At 36.6% G+C, this 27,251-nt stretch overlaps 3 protein-coding genes across 4 annotated transcripts in view; 1 reads left to right on the top strand and 2 right to left on the bottom strand.

Annotated features, from left to right (window-relative positions):
* Nucleotides 1-11,529, bottom strand: part of drosha (drosha ribonuclease III) — a 49,749-nt gene extending 38,220 nt beyond the window's left edge. Inside the window, 6 exon segments of the mRNA XM_048170307.1 lie at nt 1,584-1,664; nt 4,602-4,762; nt 5,557-5,698; nt 6,032-6,338; nt 8,486-9,225; nt 11,512-11,529. Coding sequence (XP_048026264.1) covers nt 1,584-1,664; nt 4,602-4,762; nt 5,557-5,698; nt 6,032-6,338; nt 8,486-9,225 — 1,431 coding nt within the window. The 5' untranslated portion in view covers nt 11,512-11,529.
* Nucleotides 11,530-12,144: 615 nt separating this feature from the next.
* On the top strand, nt 12,145-17,731 carry lsm5 (LSM5 homolog, U6 small nuclear RNA and mRNA degradation associated). 2 transcript variants are annotated; one of them, XM_048170730.1, is made up of 5 exons: nt 12,147-12,298; nt 13,253-13,348; nt 13,595-13,622; nt 14,871-14,943; nt 17,495-17,731. In XM_048170730.1, the coding sequence occupies exons 1-5, from the start codon at nt 12,253-12,255 to the stop codon at nt 17,525-17,527; spliced, it is 276 nt and encodes a 91-aa protein (XP_048026687.1). In that variant the 5' UTR covers nt 12,147-12,252; the 3' UTR covers nt 17,528-17,731. The 2 variants fall into 2 exon arrangements, with proteins under 2 accessions (XP_048026688.1, XP_048026687.1); XM_048170731.1 differs by lacking the exon at nt 13,595-13,622 and having other exon boundaries at nt 12,145-12,298; nt 14,861-14,943.
* Nucleotides 17,643-25,962, bottom strand: psme2 (proteasome activator subunit 2). The gene is made up of 11 exons (XM_048170729.1): nt 25,801-25,962; nt 25,444-25,476; nt 25,285-25,347; nt 24,992-25,078; nt 24,860-24,905; nt 20,855-20,952; nt 20,700-20,768; nt 20,505-20,572; nt 20,149-20,203; nt 18,259-18,345; nt 17,643-18,107 (listed from the first exon to the last, which is right to left on the bottom strand). Exons 1-11 carry the CDS (start codon nt 25,846-25,848, stop codon nt 18,027-18,029), a joined length of 735 nt encoding a protein of 244 aa, XP_048026686.1. The 5' UTR covers nt 25,849-25,962; the 3' UTR covers nt 17,643-18,026.
* Nucleotides 25,963-27,251: the final 1,289 nt, after the last annotated feature.

The following is a 27,251-nucleotide window of genomic DNA, read 5'->3' as shown; positions in this document are numbered from 1 at the left end:
GAACACAAATTATGATTTTTAACTCCAACCGTTGAGGTCTGTCAGCCTTATAATGCATGTCAGTGGGAACTTCGCAACAGAAAAAAACATGCACAGACAAATCCAAATTAAACCCTGCGGATCGTGATGACACATTGATGTCCTAAGACACAAAACGATCGGTTTGTGTGAGAAACTGAACAGTATTTATATAATTTTTTACCTCTAAAACACCACTATGTCTGATGATCAGAATGTGTTTTTTGACCTCACTAACCGGATGTGCAGGGCAGTTGGACATAGTGGTGTTTTAGAGGTAAAAAATTATATAAATAATTTTCGGTTTCTCGCACAAACCGATCGTTTCGTGTCTTAGGACATCAATGTGTCGTCACGAGCCGCAGGGTTTAATTGTGGATTTGTCTGTGCATGTTTTTTTTACTCTTATAGACGAAGTTCCCACTGACATGCATTATACGGCTGACAGACTGCAACGGTTGGAGTTAAAAATCATAATTTGTGTTCTACTGAAGAAACAAAGTCACCTCCATCTTGGATGCCCTGGGGGTAAGCAGATAACCATCAAATTTTCATTTTTGGGTAAACTATCCCTTTAAAGCAATATTTGATACACCTCAGCATTGATTTCAAAGAATGCTCTCAAGTGGTCATAATTAAATGTCTACTGACACCATGGCAACAAATGCTGCCCTTGTCCTGCCTGTTAGAGCCAGATACTGATGAGTGCACAGTAAGCAGGAGAAAGAAATTACAGATTTTTGCAAAACACAAAAATCAATCAATTATATTGGTTTACACTTTATTTTGATATTCCACTTTTTTGACATTCTACTAACTATAAGTAACTTTGCAACCATATTTCAATAGTCCACTTCATATAAAACTTGTAGTGTTACTATTATTTCTGTTATTCATTTATGGCGAAATAAAAAGATGGTTTACTGGCGCCAGGGTTGAATATTCTCAACGTTTTTTGATTGTATGCAAAAGTGAGGGAAAGCACCTTCCTTTTACCTGCTGTGAGAAATACAACAAGGTACTAATATACAACACTCACTTAAGATCTGCATTGTGTGTTGTCCAGATAAATGGGGCTCATCTTTGGAAAAAGCATACTGAGATTCCCAGATTTACTTCCATTACTTCACATTTTGTGTCCTGTGTGAATCGCCCCTAATGCAGCACTTGGCTTAGATAACACTTGCCAATGCAGAGTTCACACAAAATACCACACGTGAGAATATTTACTACCAAATGCTCACAAGCCTAGGTCCATCAGAGTGCTGCAATCATTTAGCCCATTCATATAAAAAAAAATGAAATCATTATTAAGGGTTCACAACTGTATCATTTCATAATATTACGTCTTTTTCTAACTTCTCAGCATAAAATTCTAAAGCTCTCTTCTGTACCCCTATTTTTTGGGCTTTTCATATTGCACAAAAGTCTTTTTCCTCCAGTTGTCTTATTAATTCTAAACTTCAGAAACTTTCAAATTTCATATGTTTGCATATGACAGTGTCTAACTGAAATCTAAACACAGCTTTAAAACATATGAGGTGACTGAATGAAGGCATGTATACCTGTTCACCAGGGTAAATACTGTGTCGAATTCCAGTTCGTCTGGCTTTGGCACTGCACTTGCATAATGGTCCATCATTCATCTGAGATTTAAGCATATGATCAAGAAAATAAGAATAAATGTAACTTCATTTTAAACAATAAAAATACACTTACATTAAACAATACTTCAGCAAATGTCATGAATTTAGAATTGGAGGTTAATTCTCCAGATATTAAAACCGTTATTGAGCAAACATCACTGGCTGTGGCATAGATGTGTACTATTGCTTGATGAGAACCTTGCAGAGCAAGTCAGTTAAAAGTGTAATATTAATGAAAATATAATATTAATAGAATTTGTTTAGGTATTCCAAATTTTAAATATTTCCGGAATTGTTTTTGGCCTATTGTGTCCAGAATTGTCTGGTTTCAGTTATTTTAACTTTAATGCATAACTAGTTTAAAGATTTTTACATTGAAAAACATCCTAATTTAGAAGTAATATGCCATTTTCTACCCTGTTTTTGACCCTCTCTTTGAAACACACTGTTTTGATAGGCATGCTGCATTAAAGACTATGATTGGGTAACAGTTTTGCATATTAAAATTATTTTCAACATTCCCGCCATTACACGTGCAATTGTTTTGAAATCTTCCGATGTCAAAAAAGGCAACCAGAGTCTGATCCTGAATCGGAAGTAAAACCTACATCCCAAATACAAAGGATACTCCAGTCCGCGACAGTGTGGTAACTAATCATTTTTATTTATATTTATTCCTTAAGTATTTGTGAGGTAGTTATTATATTATATTAGTGTTTAAACAAAGACAATATAGAAAGGTGTTTATCTTGTTACATAGTTGAAACATTTGCCAACTGTGAAACATTTAAGCATATTACATATGCTTTATAAGTGTTGATTGTGGCAAATAAAGTTTCAGTACCTGCAGTTACTACAGTTATGGTTAACAGGATAACTTACAGTGTTATGATGGAGTAAATGAATTATGAATGAATGACCATCATTTGTTGTTTAGTGAGGTCTGATCGCGCTCTGACAAGGGAAGTGATGTCTAGCACTCATTGAAGTATAAGCACGAGACATCACTGCAGTTGTTAGAGCGCGATCAGACCTCATTAAGCGAGTGCTGAACGCAGTTGGACACAGTGGTGTATTAGAGGTAAAAAATTATATAAATACTGTTCGATTTCTTGCACAAACCGATCGTTTCGTGTCTTAGGACATCAATGTGTCGTCACGAGCCGCAGGGTTTAATTTGGATTTGTCTGTGCATGTTTTATTTACTCTTATAAAAGAAGTTCCCATTAACCCACATTATACGTCTGACAGACCGCAACAGTTGGAGTTAAAAATCATCATTTGTGTTCTACTGAAGAAACAAAGTCACCTACATCTTGGATGCGCTGGGGGTAAGCAGATAAACATCAACTTTTCCTTTTTGGGTAAACTATCCCTTTAAGTAATTAGAACTAAAATGTGGTGTATTGTGGTGAATGCATTGTCATTTTAACTTAGGGCTGGTGGTGCTTGAAACGTTGGTCATTCAGAGTTTCTGTAAAAAAAACACTAACAATAATACAGATAAGATAATACTACTACTAACAATTTAAACCATGCAAAGGTCTGATGAGCTGCTGGGTTAATGAATATTAATAATGTTGTCTGAGTTCGCTAGAAGTGATTTGCTAAAATCAAAACAAGGACGTAATAGGAGAAGGTTTATGCCCACATTAGTTCCCACAACCAACAAAAAAAATGGCAGTGGCTTCTGCTTGTTCTTGTTCTCAGCTAAGCAGAAAAATGAAGCAAACAAATGAACAGTGTCTAACTGACGAGATCTGGATTTCCATTAGTTCATCCATGCTTTCATAATATTAGAATCACAAGGAAGACAAAGCAGGTAGACGTGTTTTTCCACAACTTAATGCTTGTGGAACGCAAAAAATAATCCTGTGTTTGCGTCTCTCTCTTATTTACTACTACATGAAATGAGCGAACCAGTGGGAGAGGCTAAAGAAGCAATGATGTAGAAGTAGGTGTTGAGATCATCCTCTGCAGAGGTGGTCATTCGTCACACTATGACATCATACCGAGACAAAATCTGAAACGAGTCATTATGGGAGCTTGGCTACAATAAAAGCCATTTTGGACTTGTGAGGAAGTTTTGAGTTCTGAAACTTTCAGGATATTTTTATAGTACAATGACCTCTTATACGTCAAAAGATTAAAGGTCCCGTTTTTCGTGGTTTTTTGAAGCTTTGATTGTGTTTATAGTGTGCAATATAACATGTGTTCATGTTTCGCGTGTAAAAAAACACAGTATTTTTCACATAATTTACTTATCTGTATACCGCTGTTTCCACTGTCATAAAAACGGGCTGATGACTTCCTTGTTGAAGTCCCTCCTTCAGAAATACGTAACGAGTTCTGATTGTGCCAGCGGTTCCTGTGTTGTGATTCGACAGCTCTGAGCGCACCGTGCCCGGAAAAGTCACGCCTCTTACCATAACGTGGAGATGCACGCGCTCAGTGTTATTGTAAACATGTCTTTAATTTTACCCTATCAATTTGAGCCGGTATCAGACCCGGTGATTGGACTGCGGGATGAAAATAACAGCGTTTTGACGACATGGCGACAAACACACTCTACAAACGCAACTCTTGTGTATTCCTGTGGGCGGAGGTTAGTCAAAAAACTGTTTTAGTGACGTCATTAAAGAAGGAAGTAGAGGGATGTAGTCCAAACTGGCCGTTCGATGTAGGCGACTTCTGTTAAATAAAATATCTCGCTTGGCATTGAACTTTGAGCTTTAAAATTTTACAGATTTTATTTATACTCTAACAACAACATTACACACTAACTAAAGTTTGAAACATGGGATCGCGAAGAACGGGACCTTTAAGGAAATTTTTATTTCTCAGTTCATGAGATTCCCTTTTAAAATTTACTTTAGCAAAACATACCATAATACTAAAATTTCTCATCGAAGAGACTGCAGTAAAGGTGAAGCATACCTGTCCGGGGTCATTGTACCACAGCTCCTCATGGAGGCGGTCAGGGTGAGCTTTCTTCCTCTTGATCTCAGCGATGACATCAAACACCTCAGAGTCAGAGCTACTGGAGCAGCTGCTACCACCTCCATCAGACTCACACTCTGATTCGCTGGAGCTCTCTTCTGCACAATACACATTTTTATGTACATTTATACTTTTAAAACAAACTGACAATCTTTTACAGCATGTAATTTTTGATTGTATAAAAGCTTATCTTAATCTTTTGTCATAAACATCTGCTTAAACATTGATGACATCCTTTAAGCTCAAAGGGTCATAAAACACTAAACTAAATTTTCTATTTTAAGAGGGGTATGGGTGTTACACATCACAGAAGACGTTGGGTTTCATTCACTAATAATTGTGTAGATTATTTCGTATTTGGTACGCACAGGTGAATTTCCCACGAAAAAATCTCTGCCTAATTCACAACGTGTGTAAGCACATGAATTTGTTCTTAACCTTGTTCTAATGTTAGTGAATTTGGAGTATTCATGAGCGATTGTGTGCACAAGGTTAGTCATTTGCATAAAACACACCCAAACCATCTCTTTATAAGGGCTTTCCACACACGCTTTCCTTCACAGCCTTTCATCACTCTAGTCAAACATGCTGCCTTTTTGCAGTGTGTGGGAAGCTTTGATGCTTTAACTTAATTTAAGCAAAATAAAACTGTCTGAATCAGAAGCTGTTGTTGTTTTTTGTTGCTTATTTAGCTTTATTTTACATACAGATTGAAATAAAAATGGAATAAATAATATTATGAATTATAAAATAAAAATTTGGTATGGAAACTATAAATGGAACCGAGTTATGTTTAAAAAAAGACTCATATAGATTTGAGCCATATTATGTTCGTAAATATTATAGTGTATACTGTACATATTTCAAATTGTAAAATCTTGGGACACAATACCCTGATCCTGGTCCAGTTTGGTCTTGGGTGGTTCCCATTTAGGCCTGCTGGATTTGGCCCGCTCCTGCCGCCGGCCAAGTTCTTCCTCAAAGCGCTCATACAGATCTCTCAACTTACTGGTTCCCACAACTGTAGAGTCACCCTACAGATGAATAATAAAACATGGAGGATAAGTAACAGCTCCTGAAGTCAAAGTATCTGATGTATTTGGTCATGAGTCATGACACAAACACAATATCTCACAATATCACAAACTCTGGATCATCTATACTGCACAATTTAAAGGTGTTACAGTGTAATTTTGTTTAATGTTCAGAGTCTCTATAAGTAAAACATTGTTATTTTGACTTCCTCAAGTCTGTAACACAATAATGCTTTCAAAACATTGATCTGTTTGTTTGACCACCCTGACATATCAACTTCTGACTCCAATGGAGTAAGTTTGTCTGCTGTTTGTGTTCACTACTGTAATTACCACTTGGTCCATTGGGTCGTTGGAGTAGTAATTCTCAGCATGCGTGCAGCGGATCCAGGCAGGTTTGAGTAACTCTTCCTCGCCTTTCTCCTCCTCGTGGCGGTCAGTGGACATTTCCTCTGCATCTCTACTCCTGCTTAAGTTCACAGCTCTCTCTCGACTGCTCGAGGCTCCATCTGTTCTCCTCTCTTTCTCTTCCTCCACACGGCGGCGTTTTCTCTCTCGACTGCCTGAGCGACTGTGAATGTGTTTCCTGTGTCTGTCTGAGGGGGGCGAACTTGGCTCGTCTCTATGCCGATATCGTTCTCTGGTGGATGAAGGTAATATTACTGTGGTAAAAATAACGGAGGAACAGACAGCCCAGCGAAAGCACAATTAAACTAAGTCTATAAAAGTGTGTGTGTGTGTGTGTTTAGAGGTTTAAACAACTAAAATCACACAAAAATGCAGTAAAATGTCATTCCTTGGTCACCTGTAATAGTGTCAAAAGGATCCAGAGATGACAAGCAATATTTCTTCTTTTCTTTACATAAATCATAAATTAGTACCAATAGTACCAAGTATTGGGTACCTGCTGATAGGCAGCTGCTTTCAAATGCTCCAGTGTTTATTTGTGCGCACAAACTAAGAAGAACATTAAAGGTGCCCTAGAATGTTTTTACAAGATGTAATATAAGTCTAAGGTGTCCACTGAATGTGTCTGTGAAGTTTCAGCTCAAAATACCCCATAGGTTTTTTTAAATTAATTTTTTAACTGCCTATTTTGGGGCATCATTAACTATGCACCGATTCAGGCTGCAGCCCCTTTAAATCGCACACTCCCTGCTCCCCCGAACTCTCGACTATAATACAGTGCATTTACAAAGTTCACACAGCTAATATAACCCTCAAATGGATCTTTACAAGATGTTCATCATGCATACTGCATGCATGCGTCGGATCATGTGAGTATAGTATTTATTTGGATGTTTACATTTGATTCTGAATGAGTTTGAGGCTGTGCTTCGTGGCTAAAGCTAACATTACACACTGTTGGAGAGATTTATAAAGAATGAAATTGTGTTTATGCATTATACAGACTGCAAGTGTTTAAAAATGAAAATAGCGACGGCTCTTGTCTTCGTGAATACAGTAATAAACGATGGTAACTTTAACCACATTTAACAGTACATTAGCAACATGCTAACGAAACATTTAGAAAGACAATTCACAAATATCACTAAAAATATCATGTAATCATGGATCATGTCAGTATATCATCTACCATTTTTCGCTATTGTTCTTGCTTGCTTACCTAGTCTGATGATTCAGCTGTGCACAGATCCAGACGTTAATACTGGCTGCCCTTGTCTAATGCCTTGAACATGGGCTGGCATATGCAAATATTAGGGGCGTACATATTAATGATCCCGACTGTTACGTAACAGTCAGTGTTATGTTGAGATTTGCCTGTTTTTCGGAGGTCTTTTAAACAAATGAGATTTACACAAGAAGGAGGAAACAATGGTGTTTGAGACTCACTGTATGTCATTTCCATGTACTGAACCCTTGTTATTCAACTATGCCAAGGTAAATTCAATTTTTGATTCTAGGGCACATTTAAAGGTTTTTGAAGCAACATGTTTTTGCTGCATTGTAGCCAATCACAGACATGCTTGTTGAGCAAGTGAACCCAATTGCCAATCAGAGGCATTAAAGTAAATCAGAATCTACTCAATATACACCAGAGATTTGTTCAGCATGAGTTCTGCATGCTTGCAAAACCTTTCATTATCTCCAACAAAATATAAATGGTGTAAATAAATAATAATAAAAAAAAAACATTAAAGTATTTTCAGTAGTTTTTGATATGGTACTCAAATTTGGTGAAATTTGATTCATATTGGTGCAGACTACTGAAATTTTGGTATTGTGACAAGTTACACTTTTGTGTTAATGTATTATGTGGGTATAATATATTCATATTTATCAGGACAGGTAAATTTGTTGTGTTTGATGTTAAAGTTTTCTTTTAATGACTCACAACTGGTGTTTAAGCTTAAAAACTGTGGGTGACACACGACTGTCCCAAAGCAACACATTTCGTATCATTAGGGTTGTCAAAAGTATTGACTTTGGTCAGCACTGAAATTTAAAAAATGTGATGATACCAGCGTTTTCCCCTAGCATTTTGAGCGCTGTTGAGGATCCTTAAACACCTCTGATTGGCCATTGTGTTCACGCGCTCAACAGACATGTCTGTGTTTGTCTACAGTGAACACTTCAAAAACATGTTATAAATAGACACCGCTGACGATCTTCACCGAGAACTTACACGAATACACACAGGAGTGTTTGAATGCAGGCATCTATCAGCAGATATATCAGGGATCCGCTACATGTCACTGTTGTGAGCAACTTGCAAAATTAAAGGCACAAGGAAAAATATTACTAGTGAGCAGTGAAGCGCATTACCTGCTGCGGTGTCTTGATGGCACGCGTCCTCTATCGTAGTCCGCTTTACACCGAGGGCTGTCTGACCGCCTGCGCTCTGAACTGCTCCCTCTGTCCCGTTTCTCTCCTCCAAACTCACGGTTATGTCGGCTTCCATATCCTCCGTAGCTGTGGCCCCTGTGCCGGTGGTCGTCATGGTGACGGAGTCTCTCGGGTGAGCGGGAACATGAGTCCGTCTTGTATTGCAGAGTGTTCTGGCGGGGGCGCTCAGGTTTGTAGGAACCTCCGGGCTGCACATAAGCTGGGTTGAAACTGGGTGGAGGGGGGAGCTGGGGCTGTGGAGGGTAGCTCATGGGATATGATGGTGAGTAGGGCATGGAGGGTGGCACTGAGGGGGGCACAGGTGGCAATGGTGGGGGGGGGACCGTGGGCATCATGTAGGGGTAAGAGCTCTGAACCGGGATGGGAGCCGAGCCATCTGAGCTGTGAGGAGCAGGTGGAGGAAAAGGGGGTGGCTCTGGGAAGACCGGTGGGCGTAAGGGGCATTGGGGCAGAACATTAGAACCCTGTGATGGTGGAGGGAAGTGGAAAGGCATGAAGTCAGGGTGAGGCGGCATGTATCCACTGCCGCCCTGAGGGTTATAGATAGGACCGGGAGGAGCAGGAGGGTCGTAGTGATACCGCGGCGGAGTGGGCCGGTACATTGGACCTGGAGCAGCTGGCCTTCCCCTCGGGCATCCGCGGCCAGCATGGAAAGACATCTGTAAGGAAGACATGGAAGTTAGAAAGATATGGATACAGAAGATTTTCTTGTCCACTTTAGACATTCTACTACTATAAGTAACTTTATAACTACATGTCATTAGAGTATTAGTAGACCGTTAGGTTAGGGTTAAGTGTTAGGCTTCAGGTTAGTAGAATAAGTTGACATGTAGTTACAATGTTACAGAATGTCTGTTGGGGCACCATGAAAATGAAAGTGTTAGCAGATATTAAGCAGACAGACTGCTGATACTTTAATGAAAGTTAGATGACATGTAGTAACAAAGTTACTTAGTATGTTTAAAGTGGACCATCAAAAAAAAAAAAAAAAAAAAAAGAAAAAGTCACCCAAGGAACTTGAACTAATCAGGCATGAATGGGAGGAAACCAAGTCTGAATTTTATTATTTATTATTTCACTATTGACTGTTTACTTGTCTTCAATATATTCTTGGTCATTTTATTAGTATAATTTATTACATTAACCTATAATGAGTTTTGCTGTGTTATCAAAGTTGATACAGAGAATTGTGAAGTTTAATGAGCATCTAAAATTGATGATATAACAATTTATCATAAAGATTTGCAAAAATAGCTCCTGTGCTGTGATATAGCTTAATCATGAGATAAAATTACTTAAAGAGTGGTATTTTAGTAATCTTGCCCTTCTCATATATTACATGCTTTCAGTTTTCTACTACTTTTAATGGATGTTGTGAACTTGTGAATACCATTTACCAAGGGATAGTTCATCAAAAAATGAAAATTTTGTCATGACTTACTCAACCTCATGTCTTTCCAAATCTGTATGACTTTTTTTCTTTTCTTTTGTGGAACATAAAAGAATGTCCATAAAGTGGAAGTCAATGTTAACCTGATATTCTAACATGGTGTGATTACCAAACATTTTTCAAAATAGATGAATGTCATATCTATGTTAGGAACGACGTGAGGGTGAGAAAATAACAATTTTCATTTGTAGGAGAACTGTCCCTATAATAAAATAACATGGTAACAAGTAGAGTGAAAAGACAGTAATAACATTTCTTTCGACATATGGCATATTCTAATTATGAGGCCAAAAGAAAGCGACGTTTCTATCGGCTAGGATGCAGCAATGTACATGGGTCAACAACAATCCAGGGTTTTGTTCGTTTTTGTGGTGGAGACAGTGACCATTTTGACAGGGCATGCGAAAATCTGAAACACTGGCCCTGTAAGCCCGCTTCTTGATACAGCTCTTTGGCCGAGTCCTGTCTTGTAGGCGTCTCGAAACAATTTATTATCTCTCTCAAATGCGTCTTGGAGAGCATTTTCACCTGGTGTTTTAACACACTGAAAACGCACCCTGAAATATATCAACACTAACGTTACATCAGTCTCAGCATCTCCTATGATTCTATGACAGAACACCACTTTAATAATGAAGCCGAAAAACTTCCTGAAGAACAAAACTCACCGTTAGAAGTCTTTGTTAAAGCTTGGGAACTAAAGCAGCGATACTGTTTATAATGCTTTACGTTTACAGCGGTGAAAATGCTCAGTTTATGATGCTGTCCTTAGCTCGTTCGCAACGCGGTGTGTGCTGCTGCCAATCAGATTCAGTCTGTATGCCAAGTGACCAATGAAAACGCGAGAAATTATAGCTCGCTGAAATAGTCTTCTTCTTTTGTTGTTTCACTGCCACCAACTGAACTGGAGTGTGAACAGTCGACGCAGAGAGAATTTTTACAAAAACTTTACAAGGGAAAGAAAAAATATTAATACTTTCTTATTTTATTCTTATTTTCATTTTGACAACAATTTTCCTTTGTGTACATAAATGGACAGCTTTTTGTTAAACCAAACTCCCAAAAATTTCAGTACATCCATATGTGCATATATATATATATATATATATATATATATATATATATATATATATATATATATATATATATATATTAAACTTATTAATTTTGTCAAGTGCATGATCCCAGCTAACAAAAATATTTTCTAAAAACATTTAGCTGACATTCCCATTAATTTATGAATGATCTCTTCACAACATCCAGTTTATTTAAGAACGTTTTAAGAACGTTTAATGTTTTAAGAACATTTTAGGGAACAAGCATTTTATTTGATCACTTTGCAAACATTATGGAAATGTTACTTTTGAATGTTCTGAAACAAGTAGTACCATTTAAAATGTTAAATGAACGTTCAACTAACATGCTTTAAAAAAAAAGTTCCATGAATGATATAATGTTTTGTGCTAACGTTTACCAGGGCGTTAGTCAATCTTACCAGAATGTTAGTCAAAGAGAACGATCCCCACTAAAATCTCACAGCTCTTTCCTCACAAAGTCCTTAACTTATAAGTATTTAAAGAAACTGGATGTATTGATATTAAAAGCCTTCCTTAGCTGTTCAAATGAGGCAAATTTCCTGCTATATAAGTCCTGCAGATACTATGATTTGAATGCTGTTCTTCTCCTATTTAACAGTTCACTTACTAAATAGTTGGTGTGAATTTATTTTTAAAGTAAGCCTACAAATTCCAGGTATTCTATATAGTGATGTTCCAAAACTAATGTAGTCATGTTGCAAAGTTCCTCAAGTCCGGCCCTGGAAGGCCACTGCCCTGCAGAGTTAGTTCAAACCCTGATCAAATTCACCTATCTGTAAATGTTCTAGTTACTCTTAAGACCTTGATTAGCTTGTCTAGGTGTTTGTAGAGATGGAGCTAAACTGTGCAGGACAATGGCCCTCCAGGGCTGGATTTGAGAAACCCTGCTTATAAGGTTACTAATAATATTAACACAGAATATTTCATAACATTGTCAGGTTTTAAAAGAAAAAAAATTAATCTGTTATTGACGTATGTCTACTATCTTCCGTCTGGACGACAAACGAAAACTGCGGAAGAGCCGCAGCGCCTCCTGCTGGTGTGCGCCAAGCGCGTTTCAAACAATCGATGGTTGCTAGTATCGATTTCTAGTGTCTGTCATACATTTTGGTGACCGATTATTCAGGTCTATTATCAAAATGGCGGCAGTAGCGGCAACAAATCCTTCGCAGCTTTTACCTCTCGGTATGTGCGACTTTCGTTTTAATTGATTATTTGCTTTATTGGTTTAACTTTTGTAGTTGTAGTAGTAGGGAGCATAGAGTTCCATGTAAGTCGCATTCAAATCTCAGTACGTTTTTATGTTATTGGACACACGTGTACACTAACAGTATGCCTAACCGTTCGATATTTTATTTAATTTCGGTGGTTCGTAGCAAAGATATAAACTGAAATCAGTCCCTACAGTCATTGTGGATGAATTCTGTTAAAATGCAAGTCTGTGTCCGAATTCGCACCCATACCCTCATTGACAATTAGGTTTATTCATTAATTTATGTGCCTTTCAAGTAACGTTAGAGTTGGAAATGTTGTAATTAAGATTTACACGCACATGAATGACCAAGCGTCATGACTAGGTCGTTTTACAAGTGGGTAAGCTCAGAAATCTAGATGATAGACGAGTTTGCCGAGTTTTGACGTTGAAAGGGGCGTGTCGATTTCTGTATGAATGGTAATGAATGATTTTGCAAGTCGTATAGTGTATTTCACTTTTAGAGATGTGATATGCGAAACATCTTATTAAAGTTAATCACTCAACCTTCATGGTTTTCTTTAAGTAGCAAAAATATTTAGTTTTGATACCATGTAAATAAGTGATAAAAAGGGACCAACTCCCTAATTTTGCTCTCTAATTTTGTCATATCGCACACCACTTATTGGTCGCAGAATTGTCCGTGAATTCTTTAATAATACAATACATTTGCAGTTCTTGATCCCTTTGAACTACAGGCATAACCGTGACAGCCGATATCATTGCTTTATTATTCACCCTGTTTTGGAAGGTCAAACACATTGTGTTGTGTGTGAGTTTTACACATTGTTCACAGTATGCACATACTGCAGACATCACAAGCTCAGTCTCACACTGCTTCAATTGTCATTGATTGTGCTTGTCATGACTTGTATGATGTCTTTCAGAGCTGGTGGATAAATGCATTGGCTCTCGGATTCACATCGTCATGAAGAACGATAAAGAGATTGTGGGAACTCTGCTCGGGTTCGACGACTTTGTCAGTATCCTTTAACTGCTGGAAAAAACGCTGACACATATTTGTGATGGTTAATTTTTTAAGGATTAGATTTAACTTAATTTTGCAAAATACAAGTAGCCAATAATAATACAGGTACACATTCACTTATTAATTTATTTGTCCTCTAAATGTAAGAGACTGAATTCAAAAACTGTGGCAGGAATGTACTCATTTCATAATGTAATGCATTCTTTGTGATGTTTTACATTTTCTTGATTCTTTTAATCAGACATGGTCCTTGAGGATGTGACAGAGTTGTAAGTAGATGTTCCTACCTAAAACATAAACATATATTTCTTTATTTTCTTTACCCCATTTATGCACCCTTTGACTTAAAGGGTTAGTTCAACCAAAAATGAAACTAATGTCATTTATTACTCGCCCTCATGCCGTTGTACACCCGTAAGACTTTCGTTAATCTTCAGAACGCAAATTAAGATATTTTTGTTGAAATCCAATGGCTCAGTGAGGCCTGCATAGCCAGCAATGACATTTCCTCTCTCAAGATCCATTAATGTTCTAAAAACATATTTACATCAGTTCATGTACAGTGGTTCAATATTACTATTATAAAGTGACAAGAATATTTTTGGTGCGCCAAAAACCCCCCAAAATAACGACTTATAGAGTGATGGCCGATTTCAAAACACTGCTTCATGAAGCTTCGGAGTGTTATGAATCTTTTGTGTCGAATCAGCGATCCGGAGCGCCAAAGTCACGTGATTTCAGCAGTCTGGCGGTTTGACACACGATCCGAATCATGATTCGACACAAAAGATTCATAATGCTCCGAAGCTTCACCCTTTAAACTTCTCCTCTAACATACAACTAAATATACATGATATGAACATGAATATATATTAATATTCCAATGTAGGCTAGATGTTTCTCTGGGATATTTAGGGGCCAGATGTTCTTCTTAACAGAGTTTCAAAATGCCTAATTTTTATTTCCTTAAAACAGCATGATAAAAGAAGTCAGATAATTGAACATTTGAAATTAAAGCAATGCTGTCTTCAATTGAGGATCCCTTGTGTCTCATCAGTGTCTTTGCTTTGTTTCCCCAAAAAATGGCATCCACCTGTCTTGTCACCAACATGTCAGTGTACATTTCAATAGCACAATTGAAATTTCTACGAAACATCTGAGTATTGCAAAAACGGTTGATAAAGAATCCTTTCCATTCAATGTGTTCAATAGAACAAAAACACCACTGTTATATTTTATTATATTATAAAGTGATACTATATTATATATTTATGATTCAAAAAATCACTTGGAATACATTTTTTGAAAATGAAGTGTACTCTGTGTTTAAGGTGTAAGGAAAATATACCACTTTTTATGTGGTTCCACATTTTTTAGAATTATAAAATCAAGTATGTAATTGGATAAAGATTCTATAAAAATGTATGAAATTGTACATTTCTGAAAACTTAACACTTCATGCTTCATCTTAAACATTATTTGTTATTGAGCCATAACAAAAGTGTTGTTTGTCACAGTGAGATCACTCCAGAGGGAAGAAGAATCACAAAACTGGATCAGATTCTGCTCAATGGCAATAACATCACAATGGTATGATCATTGAGTTCATCTTTAAATCATAATCTTTAAATACTGTATCAATCCACATATCACACTTAATGAATTGACAACAATTGCTTTGAGATAGATTTAAGTGTATGAATAATAATCATACAGGTAATATGAGTAAAACTCATTATTTTTGTCATAGCCTGTGTTATGGTATTTTTGTTTACTTTTATTACATTTTATGTGTGACCTGAAATTATCAAACTCATATGGCCTAACGAAAGCTGTCTCTTTAATTGTAATGATTTGTAATTCTGTAATTCCAATTTAATCTTAGTCTCTTGATAAAGTTCCATTAGCATGTAATATAAAAAGAGTCACAAAACTGCACCAAATTTGCACAGACAAACTGTTAGAATGCAGTTGAGCTTGTTATATATATGTATATATATATATATATATATATATATATATATATATATATGTATATATATGTATATATATATATATATATATATATATATATATATATATATATATATATATATATATATATATATATATATGTATATGTATATGTATATATATATATATATGTATATATATATATATGTATATATGTATGTATGTATATATATATATATATATATGTATATATATATATATATATATATATATATATATATGTATGTAATATGTATATATACTACCGTTCAAAAGTTTGGGGTCAGTAAGATTTTTTTAATGTATCTTCTGCTCACCAAGCCTGCATTTATTTGATTAAAAATACAAACAAAAACAGTAATATTGTGAAATATTATTCCAATTTAAAACAGCTGTTTTCTATGTCAATATACAGTCAAGTGTAATTTATTCCTGTGATCAAAGCTGAATTTTCAGCATCATTACTTCAGTCTTCAGTGTCACATGATCCTTCAGAAATCAATCTAATATGATGATTTGATGCTCAAGAAACATTCATTATTATTATCAATGTTGAAAACAGTTGTGTACAATTTTTTTTCAAAATTCTTCAATGAATAGAAAGTTCAAAAGAACAGCATTTATTTAAAATAGAATATTTTCTAACATTATAATTGTCTTTACTGTAAATTTTGATCAGTTTAACTCATCCTTGATGAATAAAAGTATTGATTAATTTTATTTCTATCCCCCAAAAATAAAATTAAAATTCTTACTGACCCCAAACTTTTGAACAGTAGTGTTTAATGTTACAAAAGATTTAGATTTCAGACAAATGCTGTTCTTTTGAACTTTCTATTCATCACAGCATCATGAAATAAAAATGTAAATAACTGGTTTTCAACATTGATAATAATCATAAATGTTTCTTGAGCTTTAATCACAGGAATAAATTACACTTGACTGTATATTGACATAGAAAACAGCTGTTTTCTATTGGAATAATATTTCACAATATTACTGTTTTTGTTTGTATTTTTAATCAAATAAATGCAGGCTTGGTGAGCAGAAGATACTTCTTTTGAAACATTAAAAAATCTTACTAACCCCAAACTTTTGAACGGTAGTGTGTATATATATATAAATTTCAGTCTTTTGACAGTTTTGTTTCAGTTTATCAGTTTTCACTAAATGAAAACAAGGAAGAATAGATATGTTTCCATCCACCTAATTTTATGTTCATTTTGAGATATTGCATGAAAAATGCTAGATGGAATCGCCAAGATGTGTTTAGAAGACGCATAAACTACAATGGAATCACATTTACTGAATAAATCCCTCAATGCACAGAGGATGGAGGATGTGATTGGATAACTGGACTAACCACCGGACCAATCGCATCGCACAGCATCTCAAAGGTTGTCTTGGTCATTCAGAAATGCCTGAGCCAAAGTCATATCAAAATGATTGGGTTTAATTCCTCCCAGAAGCATCTCACACGATTGTGTTCCCAAACACCAGCATCCGAACACAAGATAACACGGTAGTGTTTCGCCTGCACGCTCTGAGGCACAAATCATTTATGATGGAGGAAAAAAGAGCTAGTTTCTTCTCCAATTGCAGCAAATTCAATTGTTATTACAGATATTTTGCGCCAATGTCCAAGAAAGTTACAACTTTGTGCTTTTGAACACATGGGATTGCGCACAAGTTAAATGTGCAACTTTGGATGGAAACATAGCTAATGATAATAATTATATTCTTTTATATCGAACAATAAAACTAAACATAATAATCAAAGGTGCCCAAGAATGCTTTTTCACAAGATGTAATGTAAGTCTAAGGTGTCCCCTGAATGTGTCTGTGAAGTTTTCCAAATCTTTGATTTTTGCTTATCTTGTTTAAAATTAGAGATTTAAAAAAATCTCAACACTCTCAAACAAGCAAACCCAGAGACATGCTGTTTGATCTGTTACATCTGTCGAAATATGGTTACATTAATTGGATATATTAATATGGTTTCATTAATATGGATATATCCATATATCCTATTTCATAACATTACCAAAACTCAACATAATTAAAAATTTCATTAATAGATGAATGCTAATCAACATGACACATCACTTTGTTACATATGATGAAACCATTTGTTTCTGTTGTTTTCCAGTTGATTCCAGGAGGAGAAGGACCAGAAGTTTGAGAAACGTGTAGCACCTTCCAGAAAATAAATGTATGATTTTTGTTCCTGTTTCATGAAAGAATTGATCACTACTTTTTTGTTTTTTTTTCTCAAAGATGCATTTTCATTTCATGAGTTTTTCCATATAAGTTCTTTTATTCTTTAGGTGATCCAAAATGGTTTTGTAAACATTTGTTGCTTGTTACAATAAAACAAATAAATTAACTGGACTGTGTTGGAATTTATTGTATGTTATAACAGCATTCTGTGTGACATATTCCTACCGTGGAATATGTAGATAAAGAAACTGAGGATATTTTGTAAAATCATTGGTTTTAATATGGTTCTTAGCTTTAAGAATGTCCTATGAATATGTACTCACTTTATAGATCTACTGTCAAAAGTGTCATGTATCTACTGTATCTAGATTGTGAAAAATGATGAAAAGAAATGAGAAATTCTGAAAACTTGTCTAGTTGTACAACTACATCATATATTTAGGTCCCAGTAAGCATCTGTCTCAGTACATGGATGGCTTCTCTTCTCCTTTGGGATTTGTCACTTTCTCCAGGTTCTTGCTGATGACATCATACAGTTCAGCCTGAGTACAAACAACAGACATTTGAATCTACAGCCATACAGATGTGTCCACGATTATCATGATTCATTTGTAAAGGCCATATCTTTCACTTGTGTTGTAGCGTTTCTCATTTAGAAGCTGTTTGCCAAATGAATAAATGTAAACAACTCACGTAGAAACCGCGTATATCAAGCACAATCACTCTGATCTCAGAATATGCTGCTTCATCCTTCTCGTGCACCAGAGAGCGATAATCCATCTGTCAAAAGAACATGCCCTTTATTATTACTACACAAAAATGGTATGAAAGTGACTTGAAACTATATTGTAACATGTTCTGATGTGATGAGGTCAATGTGTAAATCTGAGGCCTGTTGCACGAAGCCAGTATTAGTTGCCACCCAGGTAAATTTGAGATTAGTTTGAGCAAACTCTGTGTTTGGCCTCAAGATAGTAGATAGCAGATTTGGCCTCACAGGTTTTATTCTGGGTCAGAGACTGCAAACCAAAACTGGACCAATCAGCTGTGATATCTGATGCAATAAAGCTCCTCCCCTTGCATCTCTCACTTCAAAAATGCCTGACTATTGATTGATCAAATCAACAATTGATTGCCAATTAAGTTTAGAATACAATGAACCAATGAGAACCCAGTTTAGGTCAGATAGCTGCTAATGGTGGATATTTTGATGAATCGATTGTCTATGTATAAACTGTTTATGTAATAAAATATGTTTTCGTAGTTTGTGTTGTCCCTTATCAGTGCAAAATTATCACAAATTAAAAAGGATTCATGCCAATATTGTCCAAAACCCCACTTTTCTAGGGTGTTTCCAAACTTTTGGAGGGCAGTGTACATATAAATACTATAGCATATAAATAATATATAAAGCTTTTAAATGACTAAACATATAAACATTGATCAGCGAACATAAACAGAAACTCAACTGAACCTGCTTGATGCATGAACAAACCAGAAGCTCAAACGTACTGCGTAACACATGAGAATTGAACCTCACTGGTTCTTACACAAGTTAAAATGTGCTGGGTAACACAAGAATGAACCTCATTGGTTTTTACGGAAGCTCAAACGTGCTGCGTAACACACAAGAATGAACCTCATTGGCTCTCGCACGTCAAGCAAACATACTTGGGTTTCCATTTACCACAACTGATGTGTGAGTTGATGAATGTTTATATGTGAATAAAAGCCTAAATTCAGTCTGTTCATCATGTAAAGCAATCGTGTCTCTTCAGAAAATTTAGACTAAACCGCTCACTTTATACTGATTAGTTTTACGATCTCCTTATGAACTTTTAGAAGCATCAAAGTGTCAGTTGCGTAGCTGTCAATGGAGGGACAGAAAGCTCTCAAATTTCATCAACAAGATCTTCATTTGTGTTCTGAAGATGAACGAATGTCTTAGGGGTTTGGAACGACATGAGGGTGTATAATTAATGACAGGATTTTCATTTTTGTGTGAACTATCCCTTTAAGTTTATGTATGGTGTAGGATTAGGGGAAGTAGAATATGGTCATGCAGAATAAGGCATTTATATGTGCTTTATAAGTACTAATAAACAGCCAATATTTTAGTAACATGCATGCTAATAAGCAACTAGTTAATAGTGATAATTGTACACTAAAGTGTTACCAATAATTTAAATTTAAATTATTTAAACTTGTCAGATATTTTCTTTCAGCAACCTTCTCAAACTTATGCTGCTGCATATACCTGCCTTGTAAATGCATTTAAATTCATGATATTTTTCATAATGATCACTTAATCTTCAACAGAGGAATTAATTGTGTCGACTCGCAAGAAGTGAATCAAACTGATGCTCTCCATGATCCATATGATTGGCTGTTCGCTGCACGTCATGTTCAGGTAATGTGTGTAAAAACACTGAAAATCCTTTCAGAGTACTCAGATTATCTCCCAATTCGTGCATCAAAGGATTAAATGGCAAAAACTAAGAATATGATATTGAAAGCCCCATTTAATAACTGTAGCTAAACAAAAAAGTTTACACTAATAAGTTGATTGGATAGATCACTCACCACATGGGTGTCTTTGGAAGCTTTGGCCACTGCATCCCCTCTCTCTGAGAAGTACCTGCAGATAAACATACTTTGATTACCAACATGACAACATGAATGAATGAGGGCAGTGTAAAACATAATCTATGAAAACCTGTAAAAAATAAAATAAAAAAGCTGATTACGACTTCGACAGTTCAGAGTTTTTTCTTGCAATTGCTAGTTTATATCTCACAATTCTGAGAAAAAAAGTCAGAATTGTGAGATAAAACTAGCAATTGCAAAAAAAAAAGTTGCAATTAACTTTTTTTTTATTACATGCCTGAAACAAGCTTCCATAGTATGCATAATAAATGAACTGAAATAGTTGCACATACTTGTTAATGTTGGTCTGAAAACCCTCCACCTTGGTCTTCACAGCAGTAATTCTCTCAAGGATTTTTTCCTAAAATATCAACCAGTCATGTTAACCACTGCTTATATTTAATATTCAGAAATAAAAACTTTATGTGCAATAGTCGATCACTGTCTATAAACCAGTCATCTTCATTAAAGAACTAAAGGTTAATAACCTGAATTGCAACTCCAAAATCATTTCCATCTTCTATTTTTGGAATCAGATGAGCAATCCAGCAAGAGACCTGAAGAAAAGTAAAGAACAAAGTTGCCATACTACAGTCTGGGAAAATACTGAAAACTGATCTATGAGTCACTTTTGCCCACTTACAGTGATGCAGGTCTCCTTCAGGGCCATTATCTCTGGTTTTACAATATCCAGCAACTTCACAATCCGCTCATTTCCTTTAATGAAGCCACACTTGGGAGCTGGCACAAGAAAATGTAACATTACAAAAATATTCAATATTTACAGTTATGGTTTGACAAGCATAAGCACTTCCTATTTTATCTGCGTTTCTTCTTACCATCACTCTGGTAAACATTCATCTTCATCTAATCTGTGCATAACACTTTTATCCACTTTTTCAGCAGATTCTCTAGTTATTCTCCAGTCATACTATTTTCATGATGACCAGGTTATTTGGTGCTGTTAAAGGATTAGTTCACCCAAAAATTTAAATTCTGTCATTAATTACTCACCCTCATGCCGTTCCACACCTGTAAGACCTTCAGTCATTTTTGGAACATAAATTAAGATATTTTTGATGAAATCAGAGAGGTATATGACTCGTCCATAGACAGCAATATAACCACCACTTTCAAGGTCCAGAAAGGTACATCGTTAAAACAGACGACGTGACTGCAGTGATTCAACCTTAAAGGTCCCGTTCTTCGTGATCCCATGTTTCAAACTTTAGTTAGTATATAATGTTGTTGTTAGAGTATAAATAAAATCTGTAAAATTTTAAAGCTCAAAGTTCAATGCCAAGCGAGATATTTTATTTAACAGAAGTCGCCTACATCGAACGGCCAGTTTGGACTACATCCCTCTACTTCCTTCTTTAATGACGTCACTAAAACAGTTTTTTGACTAACCTCCGCCCACAGGAATACACAAGAGTTGCGTTTGTAGAGTGTGTTTGTCGCCATGTCGTCGAAACGCTGTTATTTTCATCCCGCAGTCCAATCACCGGGTCTGATTCCGGCTCAAATTAATAGGGTAAAATTAAAGACATGTTTACAATAACACTGAGCGCGTGCATCTCCACGTTATGGTAAGAGGCGTGACTTTTCCAGGCACGGTGCGCTCAGAGCTGTCGAATCACAACACAGGAACCGCTGGCACAATCAGAACTCGTTACGTATTTCTGAAGGAGGGACTTCATAGAACAAGGAAATCATCAGCCCGTTTTTATGACAGTGGGAACAGCGGTATACAGATAAGTAAATTATGTGAAAAATACTGTGTTTTTTTACACGCGAAACATGAACACATGTTATATTGCACACTATAAACACAATCAAAGCTTCAAAAAACCATGAAAAACGGGACCTTTAATGTTATGAAGTGACGAGAATACATTTTGTGCGCAAAAAACAAAACAAAAAGAACTTTATTCAACAACTGTCAGTCTGTTACGCAGTTGGCGCAGTGAACGCATTGCAGAGCTTCCGTGTTTAGCCGACTCATTATTGGTCGGCTCCTTCGTCAGCATCACACGCATGCGTCGTGGTGCTCACGTGAACACAGCCTCGACCAATACTGAGCCCACGTCATATCCCTCTCGGATTTCATCAAAAATATCTTAATGTTCCAAAGATAAATGAAGGTCTTACGGGTGTGGAACCACATGAGTAATTAATGACAGAATTTTAATTTTTGGGTGAGCTAATGAGGTACTATTAGTGCTTAGCTAATTCACATGCTTAGCTTATGAGGTACTAAAACCTAGAGGATACAGTGTCATCTTGGAAAAAACAAAACATGGATCGTTTGCCAGCAAGCCTCAAGAATTTGTTGAAAACAGAATCATAAAAAAACAAATTGATTCAACTTGTGTGACTGATGGAGAAAATAAAAAGGCATGGCCTCACTGGGATGATCATTAACAGTATATCGCTACAAAGGTTTTCAAACTTCTATTTACCCATAAATGAAGAATGAAAAAGAACTTCCCTGTGAGTATATCGGGGCCTTAAGAATCACTGATCTATATTATAGATCAGTGTTTCTGCAATCAACATGCCTCTTCCAATGTCACAACTCTGCAACTCGTGTTGTCGTGTATCATCTAGAATTCCGAGTTTCCCACTTAGGCCCTGTTTACACTAGTGCGTTTTCGTTAAAACACCTAACTTTTGCTACTGTAACGAGGCGGGACTCAGGCAGAGATCCATCTGCAAGCTTTATTAAATAGTAGCGTGGTCGTACAGGCAGAGTCAAAGCAGGGGCAAACAGGAACAGCAAGGGCTAGGCAGAATCGTGGTCAGGATACAGGCAGTAGATCAGGGCAGGCAGATATCGTTCACAGTCCAGATAACAATAAACAGTCCAGAGGTATGCAGCAAGGAATCATAAACGGGTAACCAGACAGGATCAAGAACAGATAGGCAGACAGGGAATAAACGCTCAGAATTGTTACAGGAGTAAGCAAGACCTCGCAATGTGTATGTGTGAGTGAGAGTCCTTTATAGTCCAGGACAAGAGCTTCAGGAGTATGTGGCAATAGGTGATTGGTGGAGTGAGTGCATGTGATAGGCAAGGGTGGATTATGGGAAATGGAGTCTGGAGTGAACAGGCACGTGACAGCTACGGTTACTCCTGGTGTCCACTTCTTCGGAGTTTTCGACCCTCAACAATGGAGACTTTTGGAAATGCTGCAGACCACGTTTTAGTTTGAAAACTCCGGGGTTGCGTTTCAGTGAAGACGGACCAAAACATAGGCTGCGTCCGAAAACCTAGGTAGCTGTCTTTCTGCCTCGCTGTCTTATAAGAGAATGACTTGTATGGCAGCGTTTGTGCGTGAAGGCACCTCACGAAATTGATTTCGGACAGACTTCTGAGGCAGAGTAACAGTTTAATGATCTACAGCAAAATAGAGCGAGCTTTGGTGAGAACTAAACAAATATTTAATTATTACAGTAGTAATTTCTCGATAGAAATGATATCAAAATTGAAATATGTTGGTCAAAATCATACATTTACACACAAACTGAGCAGCAAATGCAACTTTTGGATGCCATCTTTATTTTTCTAGCTCAACTGTCACAGAATGGAAAACACAGGATTGTGGGATATCAAAGGCAGCTAAGGATACATCTATGTTTCCTTCAAAAATCGATCTGAACAAGGTATCTCATGAGACAGGAAGTGAAGCTAACATTGGATTCGGACATGCCTTGATGCCTTACTACCTTGAAATGTGTCCTCAGAAGGCAGCATTTTCCAGTTTTCAGATGCAGCCATAGACTCTTGAAAACGAAGGCATGGCTGCCCACATTCGCTCCCTGATTGGGTCTTCTGGATAATTGCGTATCCTACCCTGATTCGTCAAGCCTCTATCATGTGACCATTACACTACTGGAACATGACAATAACAGACCAGCCTCGACGACCGTGTAAATAATAAAATGAAGACGGAACTGCAAGCATTGCTGACTTTGTTGTCCATTTTAGCAGCCATTGTGCAGTTAAACTCTGCATTGGCGTGCTGTCCAGGGGGAGGGCTGCAAGCTCAGAATTTTGGTCCGAACCCAGAGTACTCCCCCGGTGTGGTAAGAATAGTTAGAACTAGAAGTGAGGAGATGGGGTGGTGGAGGGATGCTGAAAAACTGTCAAACAAATAGAGGTGAGACTGCTGTATATATACTTCATGTCGTTAATTGAGTTGATTAACTGAATGCTCTCCACTCCTGTTGATTAGGTTAATTATCTGAACATGCTCCTCCCAAACTTTGTTAATAAAACATCATGTAGTGTGGATCTTTTCTGAAACGCAGTGGAAACGTCAATATGGACGAGGATCATTTTCATTTTAAAACAGCATGTTAAAACGAAAACCCAGTAGTGTGGACATAGTCTTAGAATCAGAATTGTGATTTTGCTTAGTCAATCATGTGCTCCGAACTCATAATTGCAATATTTCTGCCTCTACTTAAAGGGCACATACCTTTCTGTAAAGTTCCTTATCAAGCACAACTAGCTAATTAAGATCTTCAAGAACATTTCATATTTACAGTCAGACATGTATTGAATCAGGGTTGGAACATGACTGGCCATATAAAACTGTTTGTGTGTGTGTGAGTGTGTGTGTGTGTGTGTGTGCAAAATTACCTTTCTTCTTTTTCTCATCATCTTCATTTTTGTCTGTCTCCATCTCCTATTAATATATTTTAATAAATGTTAGGGTTAGAGACAGGGTAATCTATTTCTAGCATCATTATGAACCATGAGCCACATGCTAACCTCATCGTCAGCAGCAGGAGGGTCAGGAATGGGAATGTCCAGGGGTGCATGGAGAGTCGAGAGGTCAGTGATACTGAACTCATCCCCCTAAAACCATAAAGTATTTTTCATTTCACTTGATGCTGGAGTTGAAGTAAAATATCTTAACTGGTAACAATGGGCAGCAAAACCAAGGTCATGAGTTAATTTTCCAAGGTCACATGTACAGTACTGACACGTGAATACCTGAAGGTACAGGTCACTTTGGATAAAAGCATCTGCCAAATGAAAAATAATTTAAAAAATAAATATACCTTCAGCAGGTTGTCAAGCTGTGAGATCTTCAAAGGTATGTGATTGGAGAACAGCTCTTCTGCCTGCCATTACAATGACAATTGTAAGCGCAAACAACGACAGTGCAACGACTCCAAATAGCCTATAGGATATGTGTATTATTTGTAGTGAATTCATACCTGCTTATACAGTGACTGGCGGTAGTTTTCTATCTGGATGAAAGTAACACAGAACAATTACAACAGAAATAGTTAGGCTATCTTTGTCCATGAAAATGATCGCGCTTCATGTTTACTTTCACTTTCAGCATTCGTGGATGAGGAAGTGTGACTCAGGATTTTTCTGTTTTTACATATAAGCAGAAATTTCCAGTAGTGTTTTATATTAAACAATCGTCAAACGAACAAGAAAAAGGGCCTTTTAAATCTTCTTAGGAGCCATACTGTCACAGCTAAAACAGACGCACACGCGTTACTTTAAATTTCTTTGGCTTGTTGACAGTGGAAATAATATAAATTTTACGGAGATGAACTTACCCTCACTGCATTATCAGAGTTTAACTTCAGTACATGAGCTTTGGACATAATGAAAGCAATTCTTCGTTATTTTCAGAGAAAAAGATCACGGTGCACTCAGCAGCAGACGTTCAGGTGGCTCGCGCAGTTCACTTTCACTTCGCGATACTTTCGATTTGATAATGACGCCCCCAATCCACTTAAGGATGCAAGTGAAGGTAGGTTGCAATTTTTATTATTATTATTTTATTAATATTGTTATTATTTTCCCCCACGTTTTTAGATTACTGTGTGTAGCATTGCATATTTCATTTACACATTCCTCATTTAAAAGGCGCCGTTATGGGGGGTGCACAGCAGTCTGCAAGGCATATGGGTCCACCAGGACGCTAGGGGGCCGCAAAACACCACTTTTGAAGTTGGGTTTTATGGGGACTTTCCGTAGATAGTGTTTTTATACTGCACAAACTTTATATTATATCCCCTAACCCTAAAGCTATCCCTAAACTTCCTGCATTTTTACATTATTAAAAAAAAACATACAGTAATTGTATGATTTATAAGCTGTTTTCCTCATGGGGACCAAAAACGTCTCCACATGGACAAGGATTTCGGATATTGCCATCTTAACATAGCGTATTACCTGACACACACACACACACACACACACACACACACACACTTTAGTCTACAGTGTCTTTGTTTACATCCAGATGGCTGTGTATTTCAGTCATTCTGTAGCAGCTGTTGACGTAATGACATATTGATGTTCTACACTCATGCTGTTAGACATCTTCCTCTCTAAAGGTAGACTTTCACCTCTACTCTGTTCCTAATAGTTTCCTAATAAACCTGACTTGTAGGCCTATACAATGACTGTTATTGCTGGCTCTGTTGTGAATTACTTATGTTACTCTAGAGTCTGTGAATTGCTTTGGATAAAAGTGTCTGCAAAATGCATAAATGTAAATGTGCTACTCAGACAAATTTGCTCTCCTAAATTCTTTGACACTCTATTTATAACTCATAGTCCTCCACCCTGAAAATGGGTTGCAGATCAATATCATGTTAAAAACTGAGAGCTGAATCAAATATTTGTGAGCGATATTCCACAAAAGGAACATTTTCTGTGTGGTGAAAAATTGTGGATGTAACCCAACTTCCAGGCTGGAAAAGCCTGCTGATGAAAATTAGATAATGTAGCCAATTGGGAATATAATTACATTTTCATATAAAAGGGAGGCCTCCAACTTGATTAAAGATATGATTAGGCATAAAAAAACAAAACAAACACCATCTCTTCTGCTTTTCTTAATCCAGATGGAAAAATCAAGCTGTTGTCTAGCTGCTAAATTATTTGTTAAATAAATACCCAAATATTTTACAATGTCTGTGACTGGAATACCTTCAGTTAAGTGTCATCACATTTACTGCATATAGTGGTATTATCTCACATTTAAATAATTAATTGA

Source organism: Megalobrama amblycephala, linkage group LG20 (genome assembly GCF_018812025.1).
Source record: "Megalobrama amblycephala isolate DHTTF-2021 linkage group LG20, ASM1881202v1, whole genome shotgun sequence".
Classification (NCBI taxonomy): domain Eukaryota; kingdom Metazoa; phylum Chordata; class Actinopteri; order Cypriniformes; family Xenocyprididae; genus Megalobrama; species Megalobrama amblycephala.
This window is presented reverse-complemented; position numbering and strand designations above follow the sequence as displayed.

Bases quoted from the DNA above. Each gene is read 5' to 3' on its own strand.
- lsm5 (XM_048170730.1), top strand. From the start codon at position 12,253: ATGGCGGCAGTAGCGGCAACAAATCCTTCGCAGCTTTTACCTCTCG. The intron at 13,349-13,594 runs GTATCCTTTAAC...TCTTTTAATCAG, and splicing joins CGGGTTCGACGACTTTGTCA to ACATGGTCCTTGAGGATGTG. The intron at 13,623-14,870 runs GTAAGTAGATGT...TGTTTGTCACAG, and splicing joins CTTGAGGATGTGACAGAGTT to TGAGATCACTCCAGAGGGAA.
- psme2 (XM_048170729.1), bottom strand. From the start codon at position 25,848: ATGTCCAAAGCTCATGTACTGAAGTTAAACTCTGATAATGCAGTGAGG. The intron at 25,348-25,443 runs GTATGAATTCAC...TTGTAATGGCAG, and splicing joins GCCAGTCACTGTATAAGCAG to GCAGAAGAGCTGTTCTCCAA. The intron at 18,346-20,148 runs GTGAGTGATCTA...TTCTTTTGACAG, and splicing joins CTTCCAAAGACACCCATGTG to ATGGATTATCGCTCTCTGGT.